The 26,279-nt window shown below is 41.0% G+C and overlaps 1 protein-coding gene across 1 annotated transcript; it reads right to left on the bottom strand.

Annotated features, from left to right (window-relative positions):
* On the bottom strand, positions 1–25,697 carry LOC112250132 (clavesin-2). Its single transcript, XM_024420019.2, has 5 exons — positions 24,379–25,697; positions 23,535–23,709; positions 9,994–10,104; positions 9,326–9,546; positions 1–2,427 (listed from the first exon to the last, which is right to left on the bottom strand). Exons 1-5 carry the CDS (start codon positions 24,765–24,767, stop codon positions 2,334–2,336), a joined length of 990 nt encoding a protein of 329 aa, XP_024275787.1. The 5' UTR covers positions 24,768–25,697; the 3' UTR covers positions 1–2,333.
* Positions 25,698–26,279: the final 582 nt, after the last annotated feature.

The raw sequence follows: 26,279 nt of genomic DNA on the forward strand, positions 1-26,279 counted from the left end.
TCCAAGTGTGTCCATATTTATTGGTTGTTTTTTGCTCAGGACATGTTTGATTCAGTTACATAATTTAAATCAGCAAGTTCTCTTTAAGGACATTTAAACATTAAAACACTCTGCCCAACACGTCCTCTTTGAATAATCTGAGATTTGACTAGACCTCTAAATTGAGTTTCTCTGCCATCTGTTCCTACATGTATATACAATCAAAGTGACATGAAAACATGACACCAAAGACTTAACTCAAAGCAATAATATGCATTCATTTCATGAAAAATAATACATTGTCGTAATAAGTCGTTGCTTTACCTTCAAGCCATGGATTATTGTTAAGTAAAGCATAATACAATAAAATCTTTGTTTTGTCAATGGGTGGCTTTGGTTGAAATGGCAAGGCTGGATACATGAAAAGAGTTGGAAGAACATTCCAAATGCTAAACAAGCATATTCAATTCTCAAAAACGCTGCTGCTCTTGTTGCATGATCTGAATAGTGCACAGGACAAACAAGCACCATGAATGCCTTAAAATACTGATGAACATCACACAAAAATATACCAGGGTGATGCACACAGACAGCACCATCTGATAATGAGGCTTTAGATTTAAAAAATTACATTGTTCAGCTATCAAGTTATTGTAACATCTCACACATACGGTTACTACAGACAGATTGGGTAACACTGACAAGCTCTTATGGCACCCTTTCTTCACCAAAGCAACCAAAAAGGTCCCTGGGTCTGCAGCAGTTGAAAGCCCGAGTCACTCAGTCATTGAGCTGGAGCTGACATTTCCTGTACGGTTTACGGTACTGTGTTCACTGGGTATTAAGAATGTCTGTCTGCCTGGCCTAGTTCTGGGCAGCAGGCAGCCACTCCAGAGTGAATTTACAAACTCATCCCATGTTAGTGTCATAACAGGAAGGCAGCACTGTGTCAGGGCTCAGGGGCTCCAGAGCTGAACATGGCCTCAAGCTTCACCACCATGCAGGGAGAAACAAAGGAGCTCGCAACGGATGATCACACAGTGGCATACACTGACTGTACCCTTGCAGCCATTACAAAAGCCTGTTATCACACGGTATATAAGTCTACATTATATCTTAACTTCCACCATCATAAAATAAGATATAAGAAAATAATGTCTATATATTTTAAATACTGTATCTAAATTGTTTTTCAAGTAGGTGTAGCCATGCTGTTGTGGACAGCTTCACTCCTATTGAAACAAATAGTTTCAAAATAATCCTCAAAGCAAGTGTAGTTAATACATCTTAAACAATAACTCATTTCTGGAATCACATGACACAGAGAAAACATTCTTAACACTTCTGAGCTGAACCAATAGCTAATACTAAATAATCTCAAAATATAAAACAATTGTCATGTGACCTTGCTGTTGCAGAATTGTTTCATGGTACTGTACGCACTTCTTACTGTGTATCTTGTCTCAAATGCAATATGAAATACCTAACCTTGACACATGTTTCATAAATGTTGAAAAATGTAATGGTTTGAAGACACTGTTTAGCCAAATTTAACCATAGATAACCATAGATAAGAAGCCATTCTGGATGAAAGTATTCCAATAGCAAGATTCAGACCAAACAAAAAATGTGGTCTCTGACAAAAACACATAATTCATTGAGCCTTGAACAGTAAAGGGGAGTTTGCTTTTAGATAGAGAAACCTGAACGTCTGTTTGAATTCCTCAAATGAAAGAGCCACATGCCTTGCTGTGCAAGCAGTCAGACACTTTCTGCTTCACATTTAAAGAGAACCTCATCATTATTAGAACTAATCCTGAGCTGCACTTGCCGGTTTGGACATTTTAGAAACTGTACCGAAAGTCCCCAGCTCCCAATCCTCTTTATGCATGATTTTCCATCAACCTCCTAAGGTACCATTTTTTCACAAAATATTTCACAAGCACATACAGAATATTAACAGCAGTCTCTAGATGTGTTTCTGTCACAATGAGTTCCCCATTCTCCTGGGGTTTAGATCAGAAATGTATTTACAGTTTTGAATTGGCACTTAACAATAACAAATGGAACTCTGCTAGTAACTCATTCCTTTTTTTAAATTTATTTTTTTAGAAATATCCCTCAAAATGGTGGGTCGGGCCATCTTTATGATGCCAGAACAGGCTCTTCTCGTTCTCCAATCTCTTCCCTGCTCCTCACCTCCTTTTTATACCTGTGTTTTTTTTTTGTTTCAGGGGAACAAGGGCATTCTTTCCCGTCATTCTGTCTGTGTCTGTCTGTGTCTGTCTGTGTCTGTCTCTGTCTGTCTGAGGGTCAATGTTTTCTAGGCTGTTTGTGTTGTGTCAGACTCTACATTAGTCCAGCGAGAGCAGTGGCTGCATGTTCTCCTCCTCACTCTTCACCTTTTCTGGCCGTTTAAGAACTCCGGGCTCCACCACCGACTGAGACCTGTGGATATAAATAAAAGATGACTGGCATCCGAGAGGCCTGTGCTCAGTGAAGCATTATCACTGATGACTTCTCACCTACTCAAGTACAAAGGAGTGGGATGAAAAGGTGTGAGCCCCAGAGCCCCCTTGCCTCCTGCAGAGCAGGTAGCACACATGGGGGTCATATAAGATGGGTTTCATAAATGCATCCCAAAATCCCTCCGCATGAATTGTTTTAGAAGAAGCCTTGGGTTACATGCAAACACACAAATGCACACACATGCACAAGCACACAAAACCATCAATAAAATTATCTTCTCCTAGAAAAATAAATGGTGTTATCTTGTCTAGTACATGAGCCCGAAAAGTTGATCACAAAATGTCACCCTCAGACACTGATCTGACCTATTTTTGATGTATTTCTCTAATAAAAGCCTAAGCTGCTTTGGGGAACGGGAGCTATCATTCATCATGCAGAAATCTGGGACAGGTTGGTCTCCTGTGTCTACCGTGACAGAGAAAGATTCATATGACCGATGATGATAACTAAGTCAACAACCAGAGCTTCATTCACCTGTGGCAAAAAAACACCCCAAAACAAAATAAAATGTATGAACACAGGGGCTAAATTAACACAGGGGCTAAATTACCATAGGAATGAATAGTAGAACTCAATCACGTCAGCCTCAGTGAGGTTAACATTTAGAAGTTCATACAGCTACTGCTGCTAGCGGGGAGCTATGTCATTACTGCAGCAGTAAAGTAAAACAGATCTGCCTCCACTCACAGACATCATAGTCACACAGTACAGTATGGCTTCGTCATTATGGGGTCCCCATGACAGAGTGGCTCATCATACAAAACATATACTTCTCTAACAGTGACTCATCTCATACACAATTTTGCTATTTTAATCAAGTAATTGATGAGGTAATGTTTCCTTGAACTTTGTGGAGTGTATGAATGGCAGTGTACAGTGGGGAGATAATAGCACTGACTAAAGAAGTCACTTCAGATCATATGGCTGCTGGTGATTACAGCCTTTAGTTCACCATACATCAGGACCCTGGCCAGGATGCTATGATTCACCAATCAAATGCTCTTCTGTCACAGATACGGGGCAGTGCAGAGCAACAGAGTGCTTAACAATAGGAATAAAGACATTATTCAATGCTTTTATGTTCTTTATGAACATCCCATACTGTGCTGTATCTCTCATTGCTTTGCCTGCTGTGTCGGTCTACTGTCTTGGTAAGCAGAAATGTCAATGAGAATTAATTTCACTGATTCAAATCTGCTGAATCCAGACATGTTTTCACTAAAGAGTCTGTGCTATGAACGGTGGAAGTGCATGTATTTCCTTTCAGGTAGACACACATACACACGTAGATGCATGCATGCACAGACACAAACACACTTGACAAATTGAGATGGCTCTCAAAAAAAGGACATTAGAGAGGCCAATTTCCCCAAGGCAAGAAGGACTGCCTTCATGACAATGTCATATGTCTGTAAAGGTTTAGTCAGAGGGTTTTGTGAGGCAGCAGGAGTGGAACTGAGCTTATTGCCGAAGGTAAAACTCCATCACTTCTGTTCATGCTCCAGAAGGTAGCTACAGTAGCTAGCGCACTCAGAAGAAGTCAGAGCTCCGTCAATTGTGTGCAGATCAGTGCATCATTTCATTTTTTTGCCTAATGCTCATTTCATGACCCAGTAAGTCGTAAGAGACACAGCCCTGAAAAAACTCACGGAGACAATAGACTGTCAAAAAAAGATACACTTCCAGTCAAAAGTTTTACAAAACCTACTCATTCAAGGGTTTTTCTATATTTGGACTATTTTCTACTTTGTAGAATAATAGTGAAGACATCAAAACTATGAAATAACACATATGGAATCATGTAGTAACCAAAGTATTAAACAAATAAAATATACACTGCTCAAAAAAATAAAGGGAACACTTAAACAACACAATGTAACTCCAAGTCAATCACACTTCTGTGAAATCAAACTGTCCACTTAGGAAGCAACACTGATTGACAATAAATTTGTTGTTGTTGTGCAAATGGAATAGACAACAGGTGGACATTATAGGCAATTAGCAGACACCCCCAATAAAGGAGTGGTTCTGTAGGTGGGGACCCCAGACCACTTCTCAGTTCCTATGCTTCCTGGCTGATGTTTTGGTCACTTTTGAATGCTGGCGGTGCTTTCACTCTAGTGGTAGCATGAGACGGAGTCTACAACCCACACAAGTGGCTCAGGTAGTGCAGCTCATCCAGGATGGCACATCAATGCGAGCTGTGGCAAGAAGGTTTGCTGTGTCTGTCAGCGTAGTGTCCAGAGCATGGAGGCGCTACCAGGAGACAGGCCAGTACATTAGGAGATGTGGAGGAGGCCGTAGGAGGGCAACAACCCAGCAGCAGGACCGCTACCTCCGCCTTTGTGCAAGGAGGAGCACTGCCAGAGCCCTGCAAAATGACCTCCAACAGGCCACAAATGTGCATGTGTCTGCTCAAACGGTCAGAAACAGACTCCATGAGGGTGGTATGAGGGCCCGATGTCCACAGGTGGGGGTTGTGCTTACAGCCCAACACCGTGCAGGACGTTTGGCATTTGCCAGAGAACACCAAGATTGGCAAATTCACCACTGGCGCCCTGTGCTCTTCACAGATGAAAGCAGGTTCACACTGAGCACATGTGACAGGCGTGACAGAGTCTGGAGACGCCGTGGAGAACATTCTGCTGCCTGCAACATCCTCCAGCATGACCGGTTTGGTGGTGGGTCAGTCATGGTGTGGGGTGGCATTTCTTTGGGGGCCCGCACAGCCCTCCATGTGCTCGCCAGAGGTAGCCTGACTGCCATTGGGTACCGAGATGAGATCCTCAGACCCCTTGTGAGACCATATGCTGGTGCGGTTGGCCCTGGGTTCCTCCTAATGCAAGACAATGCTAGACCTCATGTGGATGGAGTATGTCAGCAGTTCCTGCAAGAGGAAGGCATTGATGCTATGGACTGGCCCACCCATTCCCCAGACCTGAATCCAAATGAGCACATCTGGGACATCATGTCTCGTTCCATCCACCACAGACTGTCCAGGATTTGGCGGATGGTTTAGTCCAGGTCTGGGAGGAGATCCCTCAGGAGACCATCCGCCACCTCATCAGGAGCATGCCCAGGCGTTGTAGGGAGGTCATACAGGCACGTGGAGGCCACACACACTACTGAGCCTCATTTTAACTTGTTTTAAGGACATTACATCAAAGTTGGATCAGCCTGTAGTGTGGTTTTCCCACTTTAATTTTGAGTGTGACTCCAAATCCAGACCTCCATGGGTTGATAAATTTGATTTCCATTGATCATTTTTGTGTGATTTTGTTGTCAGCACATTCAACTATGTAAAGAAAAAAGTATTTAATAAGAATATTCCATTCATTCAGATCTAGGATGTGTTATTTTAGTGTTCCCTTTATTTTTTTGAGCAGTGTATTTTATATTTGAGATTCTTCAAATAGCCACCCTTTGCCTTAATGACAGCTTTGCACACACTTGGCATTCTCTCAACCAGCTTCACCTGGAATGCTTTTCTAACAGTCTTGAAGGAGTTCCCACATATGCTGAGCACTTGTTGGCTGCTTTTCCTTCACTCTTCGGTCCAACTCATCCCAAACCATCTCAATTGGGTTGAGGTCGGGGGATTGTGGAGGACAGGACATCTGATGCAGCACTCCATCACTCTCCTTCTTCATCAAATAGCCTGTTGAAAGACAAATGATAGTCCCACTAAGCCCAAACCAGATGGGATGGCGTATCACTGGTCTAATGACCATTGCTCATGTTTCTTGGCCCAAGCAAGTCTCTTCTTATTTTTGGTGTCCTTTAGTAGTGGTTTCTTTGCAGCAATTTGACCATGAAAGCCTGATTCACAGTCTCCTCTGAACAGCTGATGTTATGATGTGTCTGTTACTTGAACTCCGTGAAGCATTTAATTTGGGCTGCAATTTCTGAGACTGGTAACTAATGAACTTATCCTCTGCAGAAAAGGTACCTCTGGGTCTTCCATTCCTGAGGCGGTCCTCATGAGAACCAGTTTCATTAAATGCTTGATGGTTTTTGCGACTGCACTTGAAGAAACATTCAAAGTTCTTGAAATTTTCCATGTTGACTGAACTTCAAGTCTTAAAGTAATGATGGACTGTTGATTCTCTTTGCTTATTTGAGCTGTTCTTGCCATAATATGGACTTAGTCTTTACCAAAAAGGTCTATCTTCTGCATACCACCCCTACATTGTCACAACACAACTGATTGGCTCAAACACATTAAGAATTAAGAAATTCCACAAAATAACTTTTAAGAAGGTACAACTGTTAATTTAAATGCATTCCAGGTGACTACCTCATGCAGCTGGTTGAGAGAATGCCAAGAGTGTGCAGAGCTATCATCACGGCAAAGGGTGGCTACTTTGAAGAATCTCAAATATTAAATATATTGTATAACACGTTTTTGGTTACTACATGATTCCATATGTGATATTTCATAGTTTTGATGTCTTCACTATTATTCTACAAAGTAGAAAATAGTCAAAATAAAGAAAAACCCTGAGTAGGTGTTCTAAAACTTTTGACCGGTAGTGTATATGTCAAGGAGGATTTCCTAAACTACTCACCTGAATGAAACACACAGAACAATATTTAGCATATTGAATAGTGAATAAATAAGATAATCTCCAAGTATACAATTTTCAATGCTTATCTCTCAGAGCAATTCAACTAAATTATGCCAGTGAGAGGGCATTAATACACCACACACACAAACAAGCATATGGATTTTTGTGCTCTGCACTACCATGTGTAGTAGAAGAATGAGAGAAGGTGATACTCGGGACTGGCGACTTGAAGGCGCCGAGGCCCAGCATGATGACTCAATCACGATTTATGACATTGTTTGGATGAATGAGCATCTGTGGGCTATTACAGGGCCCAAAAACACATTATCTGTGGTTTTCTGTGGGGAGGGACGTTCCCACAGAACCCTGAGAGCACAGACACCTTTGGAGATGTGAAGTTAGATGAAAATGTGAAATCGAATAAATTAATGTTCCTGTGTTAATTAAATTGTCATGTTTGGATTGTTCAAGAGATCGTAAAGAGCTATGAATTTTGATACCATATATATGTTTTATTGTACTGTAAGTGCTATGGATTTATTGTTACTGGGAAACTGTTATTTTGTTCATCGGACAACGGGTAGTTCAAAGAGGGTGTGACACAGGGGTGGGCTCCAATCATTTAAATTGAGTTGATTTGTTTAGAGATTATTCTGAATTGAAGACGTATAACCACGTTAAGTCTTATCCTATTGGTTGTAGTAATTTACTGTGCTAGTCTGCAATGGATCATGTATTTCATGTAATTGTTTGAGCATTAGTTATTTTGTGACTAATATATTATATTAGCTGAATTGAGTAAATACATTCCTCGTTTTACAGAGTAATTCCTTGATTGACTACTATGTTCATCATTTAGTAGGTCTATTTGTAGTTGTTATTTACACTACACGTTTGGGTAACACGTTGACATCTCTGATCTGCTTGTCTGAATAAATTAATGCTAGAACATTGGTTGCCAGGATTAGCTATTCGTATCTAGTCTCTTAATAATTGCATAATGTTGCAAGTTAGACACATGATCATTATAGTCATACTGAGAGGAGATGTAAGGCTCGCTACCTTGACTAGATTCCTCCAGAGACGTACAGGGCCTGTTGAATTTTCTCACAGAATAATGGAGTCAGATTGATAAATGTAATTTATTATTATATTCAACATAATTTCTACATAATGGTTGGATAATTTCCACCAAACTACACGTGTAGTGCAATTTAATAAAGGATTGTTCTTACTGTAGGATGTGTTTTCCATAGATTGTATAGCTCTAGGAAGCCCTACTTACTCTTCTAGCTCTAGGAAGCCCTACCCACTCTTCTAGCTCTAGGAAGCCCTACTTACTCTTCTAGCTCTAGAAGCCCTACATACTCTAATAGCTCTAGGAAGCCCTACTTACTCTTCTAGCTCTAGGAAGCCCTACTTACTCTTCTAGCTCTAGGAAGCCCTACTTACGCTTCTAGCTCTAGGAAGCCCTACTTACTCTTCTAGCTCTAGGAAGCCCTACTTACTCTTCTAGCTCTAGGAAGCCCTACTTACTCTTCTAGCTCTAGGAAGCCCTACTTACTCTTCTAGCTCTAGAAGCCCTACTTACTCTAATAGCTCTAGGAAGCCCTACTTACTCTTCTAGCTCTAGGAAGCCCTACTTACTCTTCTAGCTTTAGGAAGCCCTAGGAAGCTCTACTTACTCTTCTAGCTTTAGGAAGCCCTACGTACAGTATATTCCATATCTGCCCTATTACATGAACCATATACTTTATGATATATTTAAGCAATAAGACCCGAGGGGGTGTGGTAAATGACCAATATTACACGGCTAAGGGCTGTTCTTATGCACGACACGACGCATAAACTGGTTACCAACGAAATTAGACCAGTAAATAGTATTTTTTTGTCATAGCAGTGGAATATGGTCTATTATAAACTGGGTGGTTCGAGCCCTGAATGCTGATTGGCTGACAGCCGTGGTATATCAGACCGTATACCACGTGTATGACAAAACACTTCTTTTTAATCTCTAATTACGCTCTAATTATTTCTTAAATATACCACAACTTTTAGCCTATCAGCATTCAGGGCTGGAACCATCCGGTTTATAAATGGAAACAATACATCAGTTATGACATATCTGACAGACTAACATATCGCTTTCTCAGAAGACACCTCCACCTTATCTTGTATGAAGACACACAATACACAATCTATCACATTGACACACGTGAATAACATGACTGTCCAGAGTCTAGACTGACCTCTTCATGGTTTTGGGAGACAGGTCTTTCTCCAGGTCTTTGACAGACAGGGAGTAGGACTCGGGGCAGTACTCAGTCTCCTCATCATAGGCGTGGTCCAGGAGGGTGCGGGCCCAGGTGCCCATGTCGTAGGGGGGCATCATCCCACCCAGCTCAGAGGGCAGGATCTCAGGGTGCATGAGCTGGTGAAGGCTGTTCAGGTTGTTCCCATGCATGAAGATCTAGAGCGGGATGGGCAAAACCAGTGGTTGACTTGGGCAGGAGCTCACCGGAACTGAGTACCGGCACCTCGAACATTCTACTATTTTAGATCATGTTCCTCTTACAGAATAATAGCTCAAAAGTATTGTGGAGCCTCTGTTTTATTCCAAGTCAAGCACTGGACAAAACAACAACATTGACACAGATAGATAATGAGTATATACTGTCTTAGAGCACGCTATAAAAGTCTACAGTTTGTTGGAGTGGATAGATTTGCCCTTTTGAAAAGCAAAAGTCCTGACCTGAACAATGTTTATGACAGCAGCTATTCAGAAAGTATGATAACCGATGATATATGTTGAATAGAATGACCTGACATTCATTGGTTACAGCAACACAGTTGACTTGTTGGTCTCTGTCAAAGTGATTTTTCAGAATGTTCAGTCAACAACTTCCTCACATCTTACCCTTTTTCTTGTCTTGTCCTTCAGAAAGGGTCGTATGACAGTGTACAGGGCGTGGATGTACCACGGCTGGTTCACAAAATGGATTCCTCCAAACCTGGCAGGAAAGCTGTCCTGTGGGCAATACAAAACACAAACACACTCACTATTCTACCTGTTGGTATGGTAATCCACTTTTGCTGTGTTTTTGCTAAGAGTATATATTGTTTTATTCTATCAAACTACATTATGAGGAGGGTATGTTGGCTAATGAGAGTGGATTTGAACATTGTTTTGTAGAATGTAAATAAAAGGTAATTCTGTTCTTTTTCATTTCCTTGTCCAACGTCACAGATTTATCTTGATGGGTTTGCATAAAGGCATTATTGGCTTTATGTTAATGTTGCGCATTGAAAATCACCCAGTCCATTTATGTTACAATATTGCACTTACATTGGCTTTTTCCATGCTGTTACATTACCATGCAGGTTTGAGACATACAGTGCATTCGGAAAGTATTCAGACCCCTTGACTTTTTCCACATTTTGTTACATTACAGGCTTATTCTAAAATTGATTAAATAGTTTTTTCCTCTCACCAGTCTTCACACAATACCCCATAATGACAAAGCAAAAACAGGTTTTTAGAAATTTTAGAAAATGTATATGAAAAAAATAGAAACACACACTGTAAGTATTCAGACATTTTACTCAGTACTTTGTTGAAGCAAATTGGGCAGTGATTACAGCCTCAAGTCTTCTTGGGTATGACGCTACAAGCTTGTATTTGGGGAGTTTCTCCCATTCTGCTCTGTCAGAGTGACCATCAGGTTCATGGTCACCTCCCTGATCAAGGCCCTTCTCCCCCGTTTGCTCAGTTTGGCCGGGCGGCCAGCTCTAGGAAGAGTCTTGGTGGTTCCAAACTTCTTCCATTTAAGAATGATGGAGGCCACTGTGTTCTTGGGGACCTTCATATCTGCAGAAATGTTTTGGTACCCTTCCCCAGATCTGTGCCTCGACACAATCCTGTCTCAGAGCTATACGGACAATTCCTTCAACATCGTGGCTTAGTTTTTTGCTCTGACATGCACTGTCAACTGTGGGGCCTTATCTAGACAGGTGTGTGCCTTTCCAAATCATGTCCAATCAATTTAATTTATCACAGGTGTAGAAACATCGAAAGGATGATCAATGGAAACAGGATGCACCTGACCTTAATTTCGAGTCTCATAGCAAATGGTCTGAATACTTATGTAAATAGGGTATTTCTGTTTTTATTTTGAATACATTTGCAAAGAATTCTAAAAACCTGTTTTCACTTTGTCATTATGGGATATTGTGTCTAGATTGCTGAAAAAAATGTTTCATCCATTTTAGAATAAGGCTGTAACTAAACAAAATGTGGAAAAAGTCAAGGGGTCTGAATACTTTCCGAAGGCACTGTAGATTGAACATTATTATCATAATGGTCTGTTATAATTTGGACACAGGGAGTATTCTGAGATTATACACTGATATAACAGGGTTGGCTGACGAGCAGCAGAACTGTGTCCCTGGGGAGAAGTTCATGTAAAGGAGCAATCTGATGATTTAGGGAATAGTTTGTGAGGAGGACGCAGGAGGAACACCCAGAGTGCACCCTGTAATCTAGTGACACAATCTAGGGTAAAGTCATCTCACACAGGCACCGCAGCAGAGCAACATCACAGCTACAGTCAAACCCGTGGGAGGACAATCACCAGGAAAGCTCAAAATACACAATAGTCTCACAACATTTAACAAGTTGGTAATGCCTCAGTTTCATGTGTAAGTCTGGTTCCCATCTGTTCTGCAGACTTTACTGAAGTTTAAGACTGGTGTAATGGCTACCTGTATTAATTGAATTAGCTAATGGAGGTAGTTGACAATGGTGTTGCTAGCTCACTGTAGCTTCCCTGCTGAAAAAAAACTGCATAGAAAAGCTGGTCATGCTGGTCACCAGCCTTCCAGCCTTCGCTGTGTTTTTGCTGGTGATCAACCTTTGCTGTGTTTTTTTCTGGTCATCCGCCATGCGCTGTGTTTTCTGGTGCCTTCGCTGTGTTTTTGCTGGTGATCAACCTTTGCTGTGTTTTTTTTCTGGTCATCAGCTATGCGCTGTGTTTCTGCTGGTGCCTTCGTTGTTCTTTTGCTGGTGCATTCGCTTGGTTTTTGCTGGTCTCTTCCCCATGTTTTTGCTGGTGTTTTGCTTAGTTTTCACTGGTGATCAGCCTTTTGCTGTGTTTTGCTGCTGACCAGCCTTCACTGTGTTTTGGACACTAGTGACCAACATCACCAGCATCAAGTCACATTATGCTGGCTTGCAAAGTAATGTTTAATTCCTATTGGAATCCTGACAGATTGGGGATATCCAACAATTGGAACTTTCATTCACCTAAAATCTGCATTCAGAATGACTGCCCGGGTTAGAAATATTAATAAATTACTACCTACAGTGTATTCAGACACCTTGAATTTTTCCAAATGTTGTAATTTATTAGATTGTACCTTTATTTAACAGGCAAGTCAGTTAAGAACAAATTCTTATTTTCAATGACGGACTAGGAACAGTGGGTTAACCGCCTTGTTCAGGGGCAGAATGATAGATTTTTACCTTGTCAGCTCAGGGATTCGATCTTGCAACCTTTCAGTTACAAGTACAATGCTCTAACCACTAGGCTACCTGACGCCCCAAGGGATGTTAAATTACAGCCTTATTCTAAAATGTATTTAACAGTTTTTCCCCCTCATCAATATACACACAATACCCCATAATGACAAAGCAAAAACAGGTCATTGGACATTTTAGCATGTCCAATCAATTGAATTTACCACAGGTGGACTCCAATAAAGTTGTTTAACATCTCAAGGATGATCAATGAAAACAGGATGCACCTGAGCTCAATTTCGAGTCCCATAGTAAAAGGTCTGAGTACTTACATAAATAGGGTATTTAAATAAATAAAAATGTTGCTAAATTGTCTAAGAACCTGTTTTCGCTTTGTCATTGTGTGGTATTGTGTGTTGATTGATGGAAAAAAAAGTAATTTCATCCATTTTAGAACAAGGCTGTATTGCAAGAAAACGTGGAAAAGAGGTCTGAATAATTTCCAAATGCACTGTAACCACCTAAACTGGAACAACCATTTCGGTAACAGGTGCAATAACTCCAACTAACAGATTGGATTAGTTTAGAAAATGTTATTTATCTTTGTGTAGCATAAGATAATTTAATCGATTAATCAATCAAGTACTTGCAAAAATACTGATATTGAAAAAAACAATTCCAAAAATCAAACTGCAACGAGCATGCTGGGAAATATGATAATGATGGGCGTGGTTTTGCAGACTAGCTTCACCAGCTAGACCATGCTGGACTAGCATAGACCAGCATGGACCAGCTTGGTCACCAGCATAACACCATCACCAGCACATCAGCATGAGCTGGTCACCTGCATACCAGAATCACTGGCATACCAGCATGAGCTGTTCACCAGCATCGCCAGCCTAACCAGCTAGACCATGCTGGTCAGACCATCTTGACCAGCAATCCGATCTGCATGGACAACATAGCCCAGTGTGGACCAGCTTGAAAATTAGGCTATTATGTTTTTTTTCCAGTAGGGTTTCCCTCTTAAATCTGTCTCAGACTGCTATTATTGAGTTTTTTCCTCCCAGCTCAGAGAACCAACACTGAGAATTCTTCAATAACACAAGCTGTGCTATACCTATCTACCCAGCTGGATGCATACTTCTACTAAGCATGGTAATCAACTCACAACACTAATTCTCTCTATCACACTTTCAGACAAAAAAATGAAGTGTCAGAGGGTATCCTTGCAGTGTGATAGATCTTGCCTCTTGGCTATGCATAGTTTGCAGATAACCAGATACCTGTTAATTTTTAAAACAGGGCACTAATGGCTTCTTGTGCACGTCTAGGCCTAGACGCCAAACAGAAGGATCCATACACCTTAATCCCTTTACATCACAGGGATCAGTCCATAATTTGTTCAGGATACTCCTCATCACCCTCAGTGGGGCTAGCATGTGTTTGCTCTTGCCCTGCCTGGACTGAGAGAGAAAAGAGCCATGTGCTTTGATGGTGAAGACGACAGAACTGAGCTTTAAGGGCTCTGTCTATCTCAGGAAGGACAGCCCCTGTTGCCACGGTGATGCTGGACAGCTGGGTTAGCATCCCTTGGCCTGGCTGCAAGGACACTGGGCGGTCCAGCGACTGGCACCAGTAGAGCTGCTCACAGGCTGAGACATTTTTCAGGCACAACATCATAAGGAACAGCTGATAGTGGACAGGGAGAGTGATACATCCGACAGCTTTGACTAGGATGAAGGTGCCATCTGCATTATTCACTGAGTATACCAAACATTAGGAACACCTTCCTAACAACTTCCTTTTGCCTTCAGAAAAGCCTCAATTCTTTGGGGGAATGGACTCTACAATGTGCATCCACAGGGATGCTGGCCCATGTTGACTCCAATGCTTCCCACAGTCGGCTGGATGTCCTTTTAATTTTTTTTATTTTACCTTTATTTAACTAGGCAAGTCAGTTAAGAACAAATTCTTATTTTCAATGACGGCCTAGGAACAGCGGGTTAACTGCCTGTTCAGGGGCAGAACGACAGATTTGTACCTTGTCAGCTTGGGGGTTTGAACTTGCAACCTTCCAGTTACTAGTCCAACACTCTAACCACTAGGGTGGACCATTCTTGATACACACGAGAAACTGTTGAGTGTGAAAACCCCAGCAGCGTTGCAGTTCATGAAACAAACCGGTGTGCCCGACACCTACTATCATACCCCGTTCAAAGGCACTTACATTTTTTTGTCTTGCCCATTCACCATCTGAATGGCACATATACACAATACATGTCTCAATTGTCTCAAAGTTTAAAAATCCTTCTTTATCCTGTCTCCTCCCCTTGATCTACACTGATTGAAGTGAATTTAACAAGTAACACCAATAAGAGATAATAGCTTTCACCTGGAAAAAAACAGTACAACACCGGTGCCCCTGCACATTGACTCTGTACTGGTACCTCCTGTATTTAGCCCCGCTATTGTTATTTACTGCTGCTCTTTAATTATTTGTTATTCTTATCTCATACTTCTTTTTTTTAGGTATTTTCTTAAACCTGCATTGTTGGTTAAGGACTTGCAAGTAAGTATTTCACTGTAAGTTCTACACCTGTATTCAGCACAGGTGACAAATAACATTTGATTTGATTTGATTTGATTCGCCTGGTCAGTCTATGTCATGGAAATAACAGCTGTTCTTAATGTTTTGTACACTGAATATATAAGAAACACAAAATAGAATGCAGGATGGAGACTGGTTGTTGTTGTTGGTCTGTACCTCTAGTACGATGTTGGAGGAAGGAGGGAAAGGGGAAGAATAGAAAACCACTGCTGCCCTCTTTGATGTATTCTAGCTACAAGCTACTTCTGCTACAGTTTCATTTGGAGAGGAAAACTTCCATAATTGAGAGAGCATGAAGCTTAAAGCTGCAATATGTAACTTTTTGGGTGACCAGACCAAATTCACATAGAAATGTGTGTTAAACATCTGTCATTGTTATTGAAAGCAAGTCTAAGAAGGGATAGATCTGTTATATGTGTGCTATTTCTATGCAACCTGTTTTTAAGATTCATTTTTGTGTCTTTTACTTTCTGTTTTGTACACCAGCTTCAAACAGCTGAAAATACAACATTTTTGATTATGGACAATACCTTTCACAGCGCTTTAGATGGTACAATGATTCTCTATACTATATTTGATTGTTTTGTCACATAAACTGAAATTAGGCGAACTATAAGAATTTTAGCAACCAGGAAATGCCGGAGCGATTTATGCATATGCATCTTTAACTGTGAGCAACTAAAAAGGCAAATGACATCCAAGCATCATCAGAAGCCAGCAACATGGAACATGATCAGATGGATGTGGGCATACGTAGGCCATTTTGCAGGGCTCCAAAGATCTTTTATCACAAGATCAGTTCAATTGATTTATTAGCTTCTGTTTAGATGTTTTAGTTAATAACCAAACATATATATTTTTTTTATCTCTTGGTGACTGTTATGTCACAGTTTAGCCTCCTGATATGCTTGTCCTTTTGTTGAAAACATATAGGTTGCCTGATGTTACCTCATAGATTTTCCCAAGCAACAAAAGCAAGAAACTAGGGCAGAGATTCAAGGGCAGCCCACCTAACAAGGCAGAGATTGCTGATGAGACTTTCCTTGCATTGCAGAAAGGCACTGATGGCAATAGAAGCCTATAAAGCCAAGCTGTCAAACCCCTCAGTGAACACTGATGAACACATACTGGCAAAATCCCAGAATGTGTTGTTCCACAAGGACTCAATGGTATACACTGATGACATGTGATTTGTCAACCAGAAAATGCTGATTAGCCCGATTGCAACAGTGAATGCACTATCCCCATTTTGAATGAATCTCATTTGAAGTTGAGCTTCATGGTCTGGAATGAATTTGGCAACTGATTCGTAAACATGACAAAAGGGTATATGCATGCAAACCCAAGAGATGAGATGGTGTACTAAAAGTTATAGCCTATAATATGTAAATCTGATTACATGAATTGTCAATCTGTGCGTTTTTCACTACTGTTGATGTTGAAAATTCTGGAAAGGACTCCCATGTTTTCACATAATTTTTTGTGAAGCTGATGAGCCCATCTTTTCCTGGATTCATTTTTCTTTTCATAGGATAGGCTTGACGAGCTCTCTAAATTCAGCTCTGGTCTTTTCAGGAGTCATTGATAAAGGATGGAGTGAATTAATCCTGCTGTGAAAATGAAAAAAGAAAACATCAATTTAGTGGAGTCCTTTTCAAAAAGAAAATGTAGCCTAAAAGTGAAGATGCTACTTTGTTATATACCTTTACTTACAGCCACTGGAAGTAGTTTGGGGGTGGGGATGTTGCGTTTTATCATTATTTATTTTCAAGGGAGAGGGCGCTTAAAAAATATTTTGGCCCATGCAACAGACGCTATATTGGTCCGCTAATACAGCACTATTAAAGGCCCACTTTTGTGGATTTTAATATTTTTTCCGCCATTTATATATATATATATTATTATTATTATGATTTTTCAGGGGGTTCTGCAGCCCCCTCAGCACCCTTTCTTCCCACGGATCTGCCAGTGCTGGAATCGGGCCTCTTCATATGCACTAGTTTAACAGCAGACTACAATATAAACAGGCCCACAGCACTTTGTAGTAGGCTATCTGGGGAAGGCTTTTGATTGAGAGCTACATTAAGTGAAAACTGAAAATGACATAAAGCCATTCTCTGCTTTCTTTGAAGAGACAGACCCTGGATTAATATGTAGCCATGGAAATAGAGAGAGGAGAAAGGAGAGAGAAGAGAGACAGTTACAAACGATAGGTCACGTCAATAACGTACGCACCACAGGAGACACTTTATCTGCACCTGCCAGATCCGGCCTGTTAATTTGGGAAAAAGTAAAGTGAAAAAGTTGGGGGAAAGTTCATTGTGAGGGATGAAGCTCCACTTATCGGCAAAACCACATTCCGTTACAGACCAGACCAGCACAGTTCTTCTGCAGGAGAAACAACATTACAACTCCAGAGTGCCAGGCGGAATCGGAATCTGAGGCAAGCAAACTAACAATTGGTTTTCCTCTGCCCCTCGGTCCAAAATACTGTATGTCTGCTGCTGATTCCTCAGCCAGCTGAGAGTCCCCTGGACGGGGCTGTGGGATACGAGGCAGTGGAGCTGAACATTCAGATGGGAGACTCCCAATCAGACAGAGAGATGGAGGGAGCACTTTGGTTGAACTTGTTACATGTGCATACTGCACTATTGAGCACAGCACAGCATAATTCCTGACCTCTCACTGAGGAAAGGCTCTGTTCTTCTGAATCACTCAAAATGTTTTAACAGGTCGAATCTATAAATATTATACAGACTCGCCCTTGATAAAAGTCTAGACTCGACTGAGGGAAGGTCAAATCCATATTTCACAGCTTTTGGGTATACTTTGGCGATAAACACATTGAAAAGGTTCTAGTTCAGGACTAAATTCATAAATACAATTTGAATAGAATGGAGCAAGTCCACTGCGTTATCGGCAAGCTTAGAGGACCATGTCGAGCGGTTTGCTGCTTTCAATTCATCCATCCTGTGGGTGGGCTTAATAAAACATGCGATCGATGGGAATTTATCATAGCTCAACAAGTTATTAATGGAATGGCATTAGGATCTGATCTGTGTTCTTCTCCTGGAGTTTTCACTACAAGTAGGAAAGGAAAAACACTTTGTATAATCCCCTCAAAGCTCAATGGCTATTTTATCCACCTGTAATTTTTATTTATTTTATTTTTATTTTACCTTTATTTGACCAGGCAAGTCAGTTAAGAACAAATTCTTATTTTCAATGACTGCCTAGGAACAGCGGGAAAACTGCCTGTTCAGGGGCAGAACAACAGATTTGTACCTTGTCAGCTCGGGGGTTTGAACTTGTAAGAGGTATCTGTCTGGGAATAGGGTTTTCTCCCTTCATTACTACATAACGGGTTGGGGTCAATTCCATTTCCATTCCCGTCAATTCAGAAAGTAAATGAAAATTCACATTTTCCCTCACTGAAAATCATTGAGGATAATTGGAATTGGAATTTCAGTGTACATCCTGAATTGACCCTAACCCTGACACATATACAATACATACAAAGTATGTGGACACCCCTTCAAATTAGTAGATCCGGCTATTTCAGCCACACCCGTAGCTGACAGGTGTATAAAATTGAGTACACCGCCATGCAATCTCCATAGACAAACATTGGCAGTAGAATGGCCTTACTGAAGAGCCTTCATAGGATGCCACCTTTCCTATAAGTCAGTTCGTCAAATTTCTGCCCTGATAGAGCTGCCCCAGTCAACTGTAAGTGCTGTTATTGTGAAGTGGAAATGTGTAGAAGAAACAACAGCTCAGCCGCAAAGTGCTAGGCCCCACAAGCTCACAGAACGGGACCGCCGAGTGCTGAAGCGTGTATCCCGTAAAAATTGTCTGTTCTCAGTTGCAACACTCACTACCGAGTTCCAAGGACTAGGCCCCTTAGTTCCAGAGAAGGGAAATCTTAACATGATGCATATAATGACATTCTAGATTATTCTGTGCTTCTAACTTTGTAGCAACAGTTTCTGGAAGGCCCTTTCCTGTTTCAGCATGAAAATGCCCCCGTGCATAAAGCGACGTCCATACAAAAATGGTTTGTCGAGATCGGTGAGGAATATATTGACTGGCCTGCACAGTCATGACCTCAACCCCATCGAACACCTTTGGGATGAATTGGAATGGCGACTGTGAGCCAGGTCCAATCGCCCAACATCAGTGCCCAACCTCACTAATGCTCTTGTGGCTGAATGGAAGCAAGTCCCAGCAGAAATGTTCCAATTTCTAGCGGAAAGAATTCACAGAAGAGTGGTGACTATTGTAGCAGCAAAGGGGGGACCAACTCCACATTAATGCAGATGATTTTGGCGTGAGATGTTCGACGAGCAGGTGTTCACATACTTTTGGTCATGTAGTGTATATACAATATGTAGCTACAGTATGTAGAAGAGTATTGATGGGTGAGAGACTGACTGGGCATCTAATAGATATACAATCTCAGGGATGAGATGTTAGATAACAAAGGGAAAAGACACAGACAGAGATAACAGCTTTCAATCAATTGAACCACTCTCAAGGGCACACCAAGCTCAGGCAAAGCCCAAGTTAACGCACAGCAAAAAAATAACTATTCCATCAAATTATCTAGCACTTTAATTGTAAAGGATAAAGCCATAAATCATATTTATACTACACCTCTTCACAAAAGTAGACTTTCCTTCTCCCAAGCCTCAGACAGAACATCATATACTGTATAACTACAGCCACTGTCCTCAAAGCACAACACGGCATTATCTGCTGCTACTGAAATAAGTCTATTAGCCATATGCAGGGGGAAAAAACACATTTGTTTGTGAATGAACAAAATGTAGTTTTTCACCACTATACACTTAGAAAAAAATGGCAATGCAATATAAATACTTTATAGAGTGCTCAAAAAATGAGCTCTAAAAATAGCTCCAAGCATGAACCTCTCGCAGTTCCAATTATTTCACTGACGATCTCCCACAATCATTAATAATAGTGATGAAGATTTGGCGGCAGGTAGCCTAGCGGTTAAAGAGCATTGTGCCAGTAACCGAAAGGTCGCTGGTGCAAATCCAAGCCGACAAGGTGAAAATCTGTCGATGTGCCCTTGAGCAAGGAGCTTAATTGCTCTTGCTCTTATTTTTACCTAATTGCTCTTGTAAATTGCTCTGTATAAGAGCGTCTGCTAAATGGCTCAAATATAAAAATGTAAGAGCATTTAAAAAATGTGTTGCACTCATATACAATTTATTGATCATATATAACTAATTGATTGAGCCTGGCTAAATGGGTTTTAAACTGTCACCTTTTAAGATGTGAATTAACACCATTGCACCAAATTACATAATTATGGAGAAGCAGACCATATGAAGAGAGGGACTGACTACAGCCCTACGTCTGCAGAATTATGTTAATGTAAAACATTTGTCCCCCAATCTGTCTTAAAACCACCGAAATAATGCACACATCATCACCCACTCTGAAAGAGAATGGCAGAAGTGTGTTTCTCTCATCTAGCAGCACAGTCCATCTGGATAGTACATAGCATGGCGGTTGGACAGGTTGCCACGGAAACTTGTGGGATGGGATGGGGAAGACTGGTCTTTTGTGATTGGCTGCCGAACACAGGTTATTCTCTAGACTAAGAGGGACAAAAGGCATGGCTAAGACAGAGAGAGAGAGAGAGAGAGAGAGAGAGAGAGAGAGACAGAGAGAGAGAGAGAGAGAGAGAGAGAGAGAGAGAGAGAGAGAGAGAGAGAGAGAGAGAGAGAGAGAGAGAGAGAGAGAAGAGAGAGAGAGAGAGAGAGAGAGAGAGAGAGAGAGAGAGAGAGAGGGAGCGGGCGGGCGGGCGAGCAAGAGGAAACAACAGAGGCTCTAAGATAACAAAGCATAGCTTGGGGAAACCAAGGCCAGCATGGAGTGTTCTACTCATTTCAACCATTTGTTTCTCTTGATATTGATTTGCCAAGAATACCCACACTCTAAACAAGTGTTAATTTCTTTCTCTTTGTTTTGCAATATGCAATGAAATCTGTACTAGAGCTGTGCTCTGTGTATTAGCTATTCCAACAATAATAGATGTGACTGTCAGTTTGGGAATAGGAAACTGAATTATCACACATTGACAATTACAATTTAGTTATTTAGCAGACACAGTTGGAGATGCATTTTGAAATATCCTTATGGGGGTATGTTCAGATTTTCGGTTAATTTTCATTTTTCTGTTAAGCTTCATAATCTTCCATAATCTTTTTCAAATTCTGTAAGCAGAGTGCTTTCATTGTTGCCAGTGGAAGTGTTAAAAAAAATGTCATTGTTAGTAATGTTGAATTTCATCATGTTATTCTGAACACACCACCCACGTGCATTAACAAATGTACTGTCAGAAAATGATAAAGAAGCTGAACCGAGATCCGGAATACAAACACACAAACACACTGGTGGGCAGCAAACAGTGAGCTGCACCTGATGCAAGTACAAATGATATGTAATATGGATAAATCATTAGCTATACCATGTCCTTCACAACAAAAAACAACAACGTCTTGACGTCTTGGCAATTTCAAAAATCAATACCCGTAGAGGCAACGAGTGTTAACCTCAGCTGAGGATGAAAACCTAATGGTGATGTCTTGAATGTGCTTTTCTTTGTGTGTGATTTCTTTAGCAGATCAGGCCCTTCTTGACAGTCATAGTGAATCATGAGGCGGGCTGGCACACATGAGCCCTTCAATGTCATTACACAACCCACCAGAGGGCCACAACACCCTGAGATGCTCTCAGTGTTCAGTGTCAAGCGGGCTCACAGATAGGATGTCACCACTATCCATTACACTGGAGAGAAGCATTATGAGGAGAAGGGTCAGGCACTGGACAACACATTTTGTGTCTGAGGTGGAAAATCAATAGTTGAAGATACCATACCATATAATAAATAGCATATATACCTTATGAAGTATCTACTATTGTAGAACCGATGATCATATATTATGTATTGTCGATATAAACTTGCTCAGATTGAAATGGGTTTCTGTTGGAGCTGTTCGTCTCCGACTCAGACAGGGAGAAATGTTTAGCCAGTAACTGTTGATTATGTGGCTGATTCCATTAGTAAGTACAATGTTTCTGTTGGGTTGTATTTTATTTTTCATTCAAAGGATGACAACAGTGTTCCCGCATGATTTGATAGCGGCACATTGGGAGGCAGAGATACTAATAGTAGTGATCAATTATTCACAGTCTAATCTGTGTCTGGAGAGGCAGTGGAATGTGCAATGGCCTCATCATGGTCCTCCATCGATATTCAGTCAAGGAACCTTTCTGGTGATAACATGGCTACATATTACATGGCTACATATCTACGGAACTAGCCTATCTTAACTTTCCATACATTAACATTTGAATGATGGACTACAGAGGAATTGGTTGGCAGATAGCCTAGCGGTTAAGAGCATTGAGCCAATAAACAAAAGGTTGCTGATTTGAATCACAGATCCGACTATGTGAAAAATCATTCTATGCCTTTGAGCTTGGCACTTAACCCTAATTGCTCCTATAAGTCGTTCTGGATAAGAGTGTCTGCTAAATGTCAAAAATGTAATTTGCAATTGCTGTATGCATTTTGTTATTAGGCTACACATCATATTTATAATTTGGTTGGCCACCTCCCAAAGGATGCACTTGGACAGAGACCTTGTCTTTTGTATTCCATTAGAAAATATTGAACAGGGTCAAAGGAATGTTGTTCAAATTTGAGTCTCTGCATCACCTGCTGAAGATTGCAATCATAGGCTCAGAAATCAAAATGGAAACGTCGTAATTAATTTCTTATGCAAGTCTTTGATTGTAAAGTAATTTCTGAGAGTACAGAGGAGTGATTATTGAGTGGATGTGCATTTACATTATAACAGCTTGTCACATCACCAAGAGAATGATAAGAAAGTTGGTCAGAAACTGTTTTTCATTAAGATCCGGTGACTTGTCCCATTACTCCAGCAAGCATCCCAGGTGTGCAGAACCATGTGTGGTTATATATAGCTTGTCGCTAATGTTCCCCCCATATAAACTAGTAGCAGTAGTGGTATATTTCTATAACCGACCATGACAACAACGAAGATCTGCACTTCCACACTGCAAGAGTGACAAGTGTCTGGTGTATTCAAAATCCCCCAAAAACGTTATTGTTTCAGGCTTGACTAAAATCAGTAAATGTAGCGAACCCCTCTAATCTGGGTAATCTCAGTAAATTGGAGTTTATTGTCAAAAGTAGCTAGGAACTTATTATTAATCTGAGTGATGTGGAGCCCAGCAAAGAGAAGGTTTATAAGAATGTTGAGACTGTTACCTGTAGACCTTCTATGGCCAGTCTCAGCATACTCGGTGTTAGTTTGGAGGCTTGTTTGAATGTGAAGTTGCTCCAGTCGATGATCAGGACAAATCCATTCACCTGTAGCTCTGGATCTTCTATCATGGACTCCAGCGACAACAGAATAGATCGCAGTATATCCACAAATGTATACCTATAGAGGTGAGCAAAAGCATTAGGAGACTATTCTAGTACTGTAATCCCAGTTAAATAGTTAACTGTAAAAATGAAATGTAACCAGCATACCCTTGTTTGGCAGTAAATGCAGAATGTGACTCTTTAACCTTTTAATTCAGGAGAGTAATACACAGAGATCCAGATTGCAGAGACAACTTGACTTGAATGAGTGCTGTCATTAAGTTAATGGACACTCCTGATGACCTTTTGTGTGTTTATCACATCCCACTATTGTGTGAAATTACTAATGTATTTTCATTGTGACTATGGAGATCACATGAGTGGGCCCTTAAAGTAAAGGAAATCACAAACTCAAATCTCTAAAGTAATGTGGTGAAACGTAATTTGATTGTATCTGGTTCAACACTTACAGTCCTCATTCACTAGTGGGGTGCTAGCATTTTTACTGACCTGTGCAGCCTAGTCTATGCCCATTCCCTGGCCTACATCAATGAGACACTGACAGGGCTCGCCTTTTGGTTAATAGTTCAATTTATGTTTTGGTTAAATTCATGAGACTAGGCTATAACAAAGCCAATGCCACAGAGTTGTGGGAAAATATATAGATGGTCGACTAAAAGCAAACTGTCAAGTGGCGTTACAGTAGTTCTGAAAAGACAGCTCCCAAATATCAAACGGACATTACCTGCTCTGGTCCCAGTTAGCAGCAAAGAGAATCAGTATTTTCCTGCCATATCTGTCCAAGTTGGTCAGCACCCCCGGAAATCCGTCTTTGAGAGCTTGCTTGATTCCCGGGTCGGTTGCTTTGAGATTTTTAAACATATCCAGATTTTGCTGACGATATTCGAAATACTGGGCCAAGAGACGAAACGATTCGAAATGATTAAATTTCCGCGCTCGGAGAAAGCGCAGGATGAAAGCATCTTCTGTCCTAAGAAAGCCAATGTCTGGGCGGGTGATGATCATGTCCCTCACCTCCTGAATGTCCTGATGTAGAGTGTCGGGGTTCTCCTTTAACTCCACCTTGGCTTTCTCCAGGGTTTCTGGAGACAAGCCCGCTTGCAAGTGAGCCATCGTCCTTGCTTCCACGGCCAATATTGAATGGTTGGTAAAATATTACCGTCGATGGAGCCAAAACCTCCAACAATGAATGCGTCACGTATATGCCTATTGGACCCTCTCAATCAGTTCCCTAAAATCAAAGCCTGACTTCAGATATCGTCCTGGGTCCTCCTGAGTAGGCCTGTGATAGAAGGTGCAACATTGGCTGCATTCACTTTTTGGACAGCGCCATTATGTTTCCACCTGTACCTATCTAACATTTGACTTCTGTTTCCAACTTTCTTCTCATATGTTGACATTTATAGCTCTCAAATCAGTCGCAATACTGACTGTTGCTGACTTCCCAATTAGGTCTATGAATAGCCTATGTTCAGTCACCGATTGCATCTCTAACCTGGCTATGTTGGAAGCCTAAACACACAATTGTGAGACAACCGTTATCATCCATCCCCACCCAAAATAATCTAACATTACAATTACCATAAAATCATTACACTATGCTACCTTGAAGCGGTCAGGCAATGCGGCAGCCTGCAGCAACTCCTGTCATAACTCTCCTTACCGAATGCATTGCAATTCAGAATCAGAAAGATGCTGTCGCCGACTGCTAGATATTACAGTCAAAGACTCAAGGCGACATATTCCGTCGACATCCTCACTCCATCCAGTATGCTGTCTATTTCCATTCTGTGTGTTTGGTCCCAATATTGGGTGACCAAGTCCAATTCCCGTTGTTCTGAGCGCGGTGCTGCTCCGGTTCTTTTTGTGGTTGCTTTACGTCAGTGATGCTGTTGCCGTTTTGTTGCTGTTGAAAGTGACTAAAAACCATCGCTCCAGTGTTATAGTCACTCTGGCCGTCATCACATGGTGTAGGAGGGAGAATAACCCTCTCTTCACTCTCTATTCATCGCACCCAAACACCACCTGCTCATTGGCTGCGACCAGACCAGACATAGGCTGCCCACTCTGATTTTACATTCGAATTTATGCTGATTCCTCTTCTATCGTCGTCTCAATCTCAGTCTGTCATCAATTTGTGGGTCATGAATTATTTATTTTATTTTAGCGTATAGGCTATTCTAGTGCTGTATAAATAATATTTTTGAAACGACCTCCAACCATTCAACCATGTTTATGTCATTTAGCATTGCATTGTGGAACCCATTTTGCGTTAGGCTATAAATGCATTAGGTCATATGGCTATAGCCTACAATTACAACCGAAAAAAATGCACGTGTTTTGGGTAATTTTCATTCTCTTTAGTTTATTAAATAGTTTATTCCTATGGCCCTCCCTTTCATTATTGTGACACTTTACATCAAATTGTTTACAATGTTACATCAAACAGGCAACACAATTGGTTTGATGTATCTATTTAATTGATTGCAGCAGTATCCCGACATGGGCTTTGTTTCAGTAAGGCAATTAATTATGTATTGTGGTAGTCTACGGCTGCACACTGTCCTCCTGGTCCTCCCTCTCAGGGCGGGGCCAGTGGCCGCTCAATTGAATAATAAATACCAA

This window comes from Oncorhynchus tshawytscha, linkage group LG05 (genome assembly GCF_018296145.1).
Source record: "Oncorhynchus tshawytscha isolate Ot180627B linkage group LG05, Otsh_v2.0, whole genome shotgun sequence".
In the NCBI taxonomy this organism is placed as follows: Eukaryota; Metazoa; Chordata; class Actinopteri; order Salmoniformes; family Salmonidae; genus Oncorhynchus; species Oncorhynchus tshawytscha.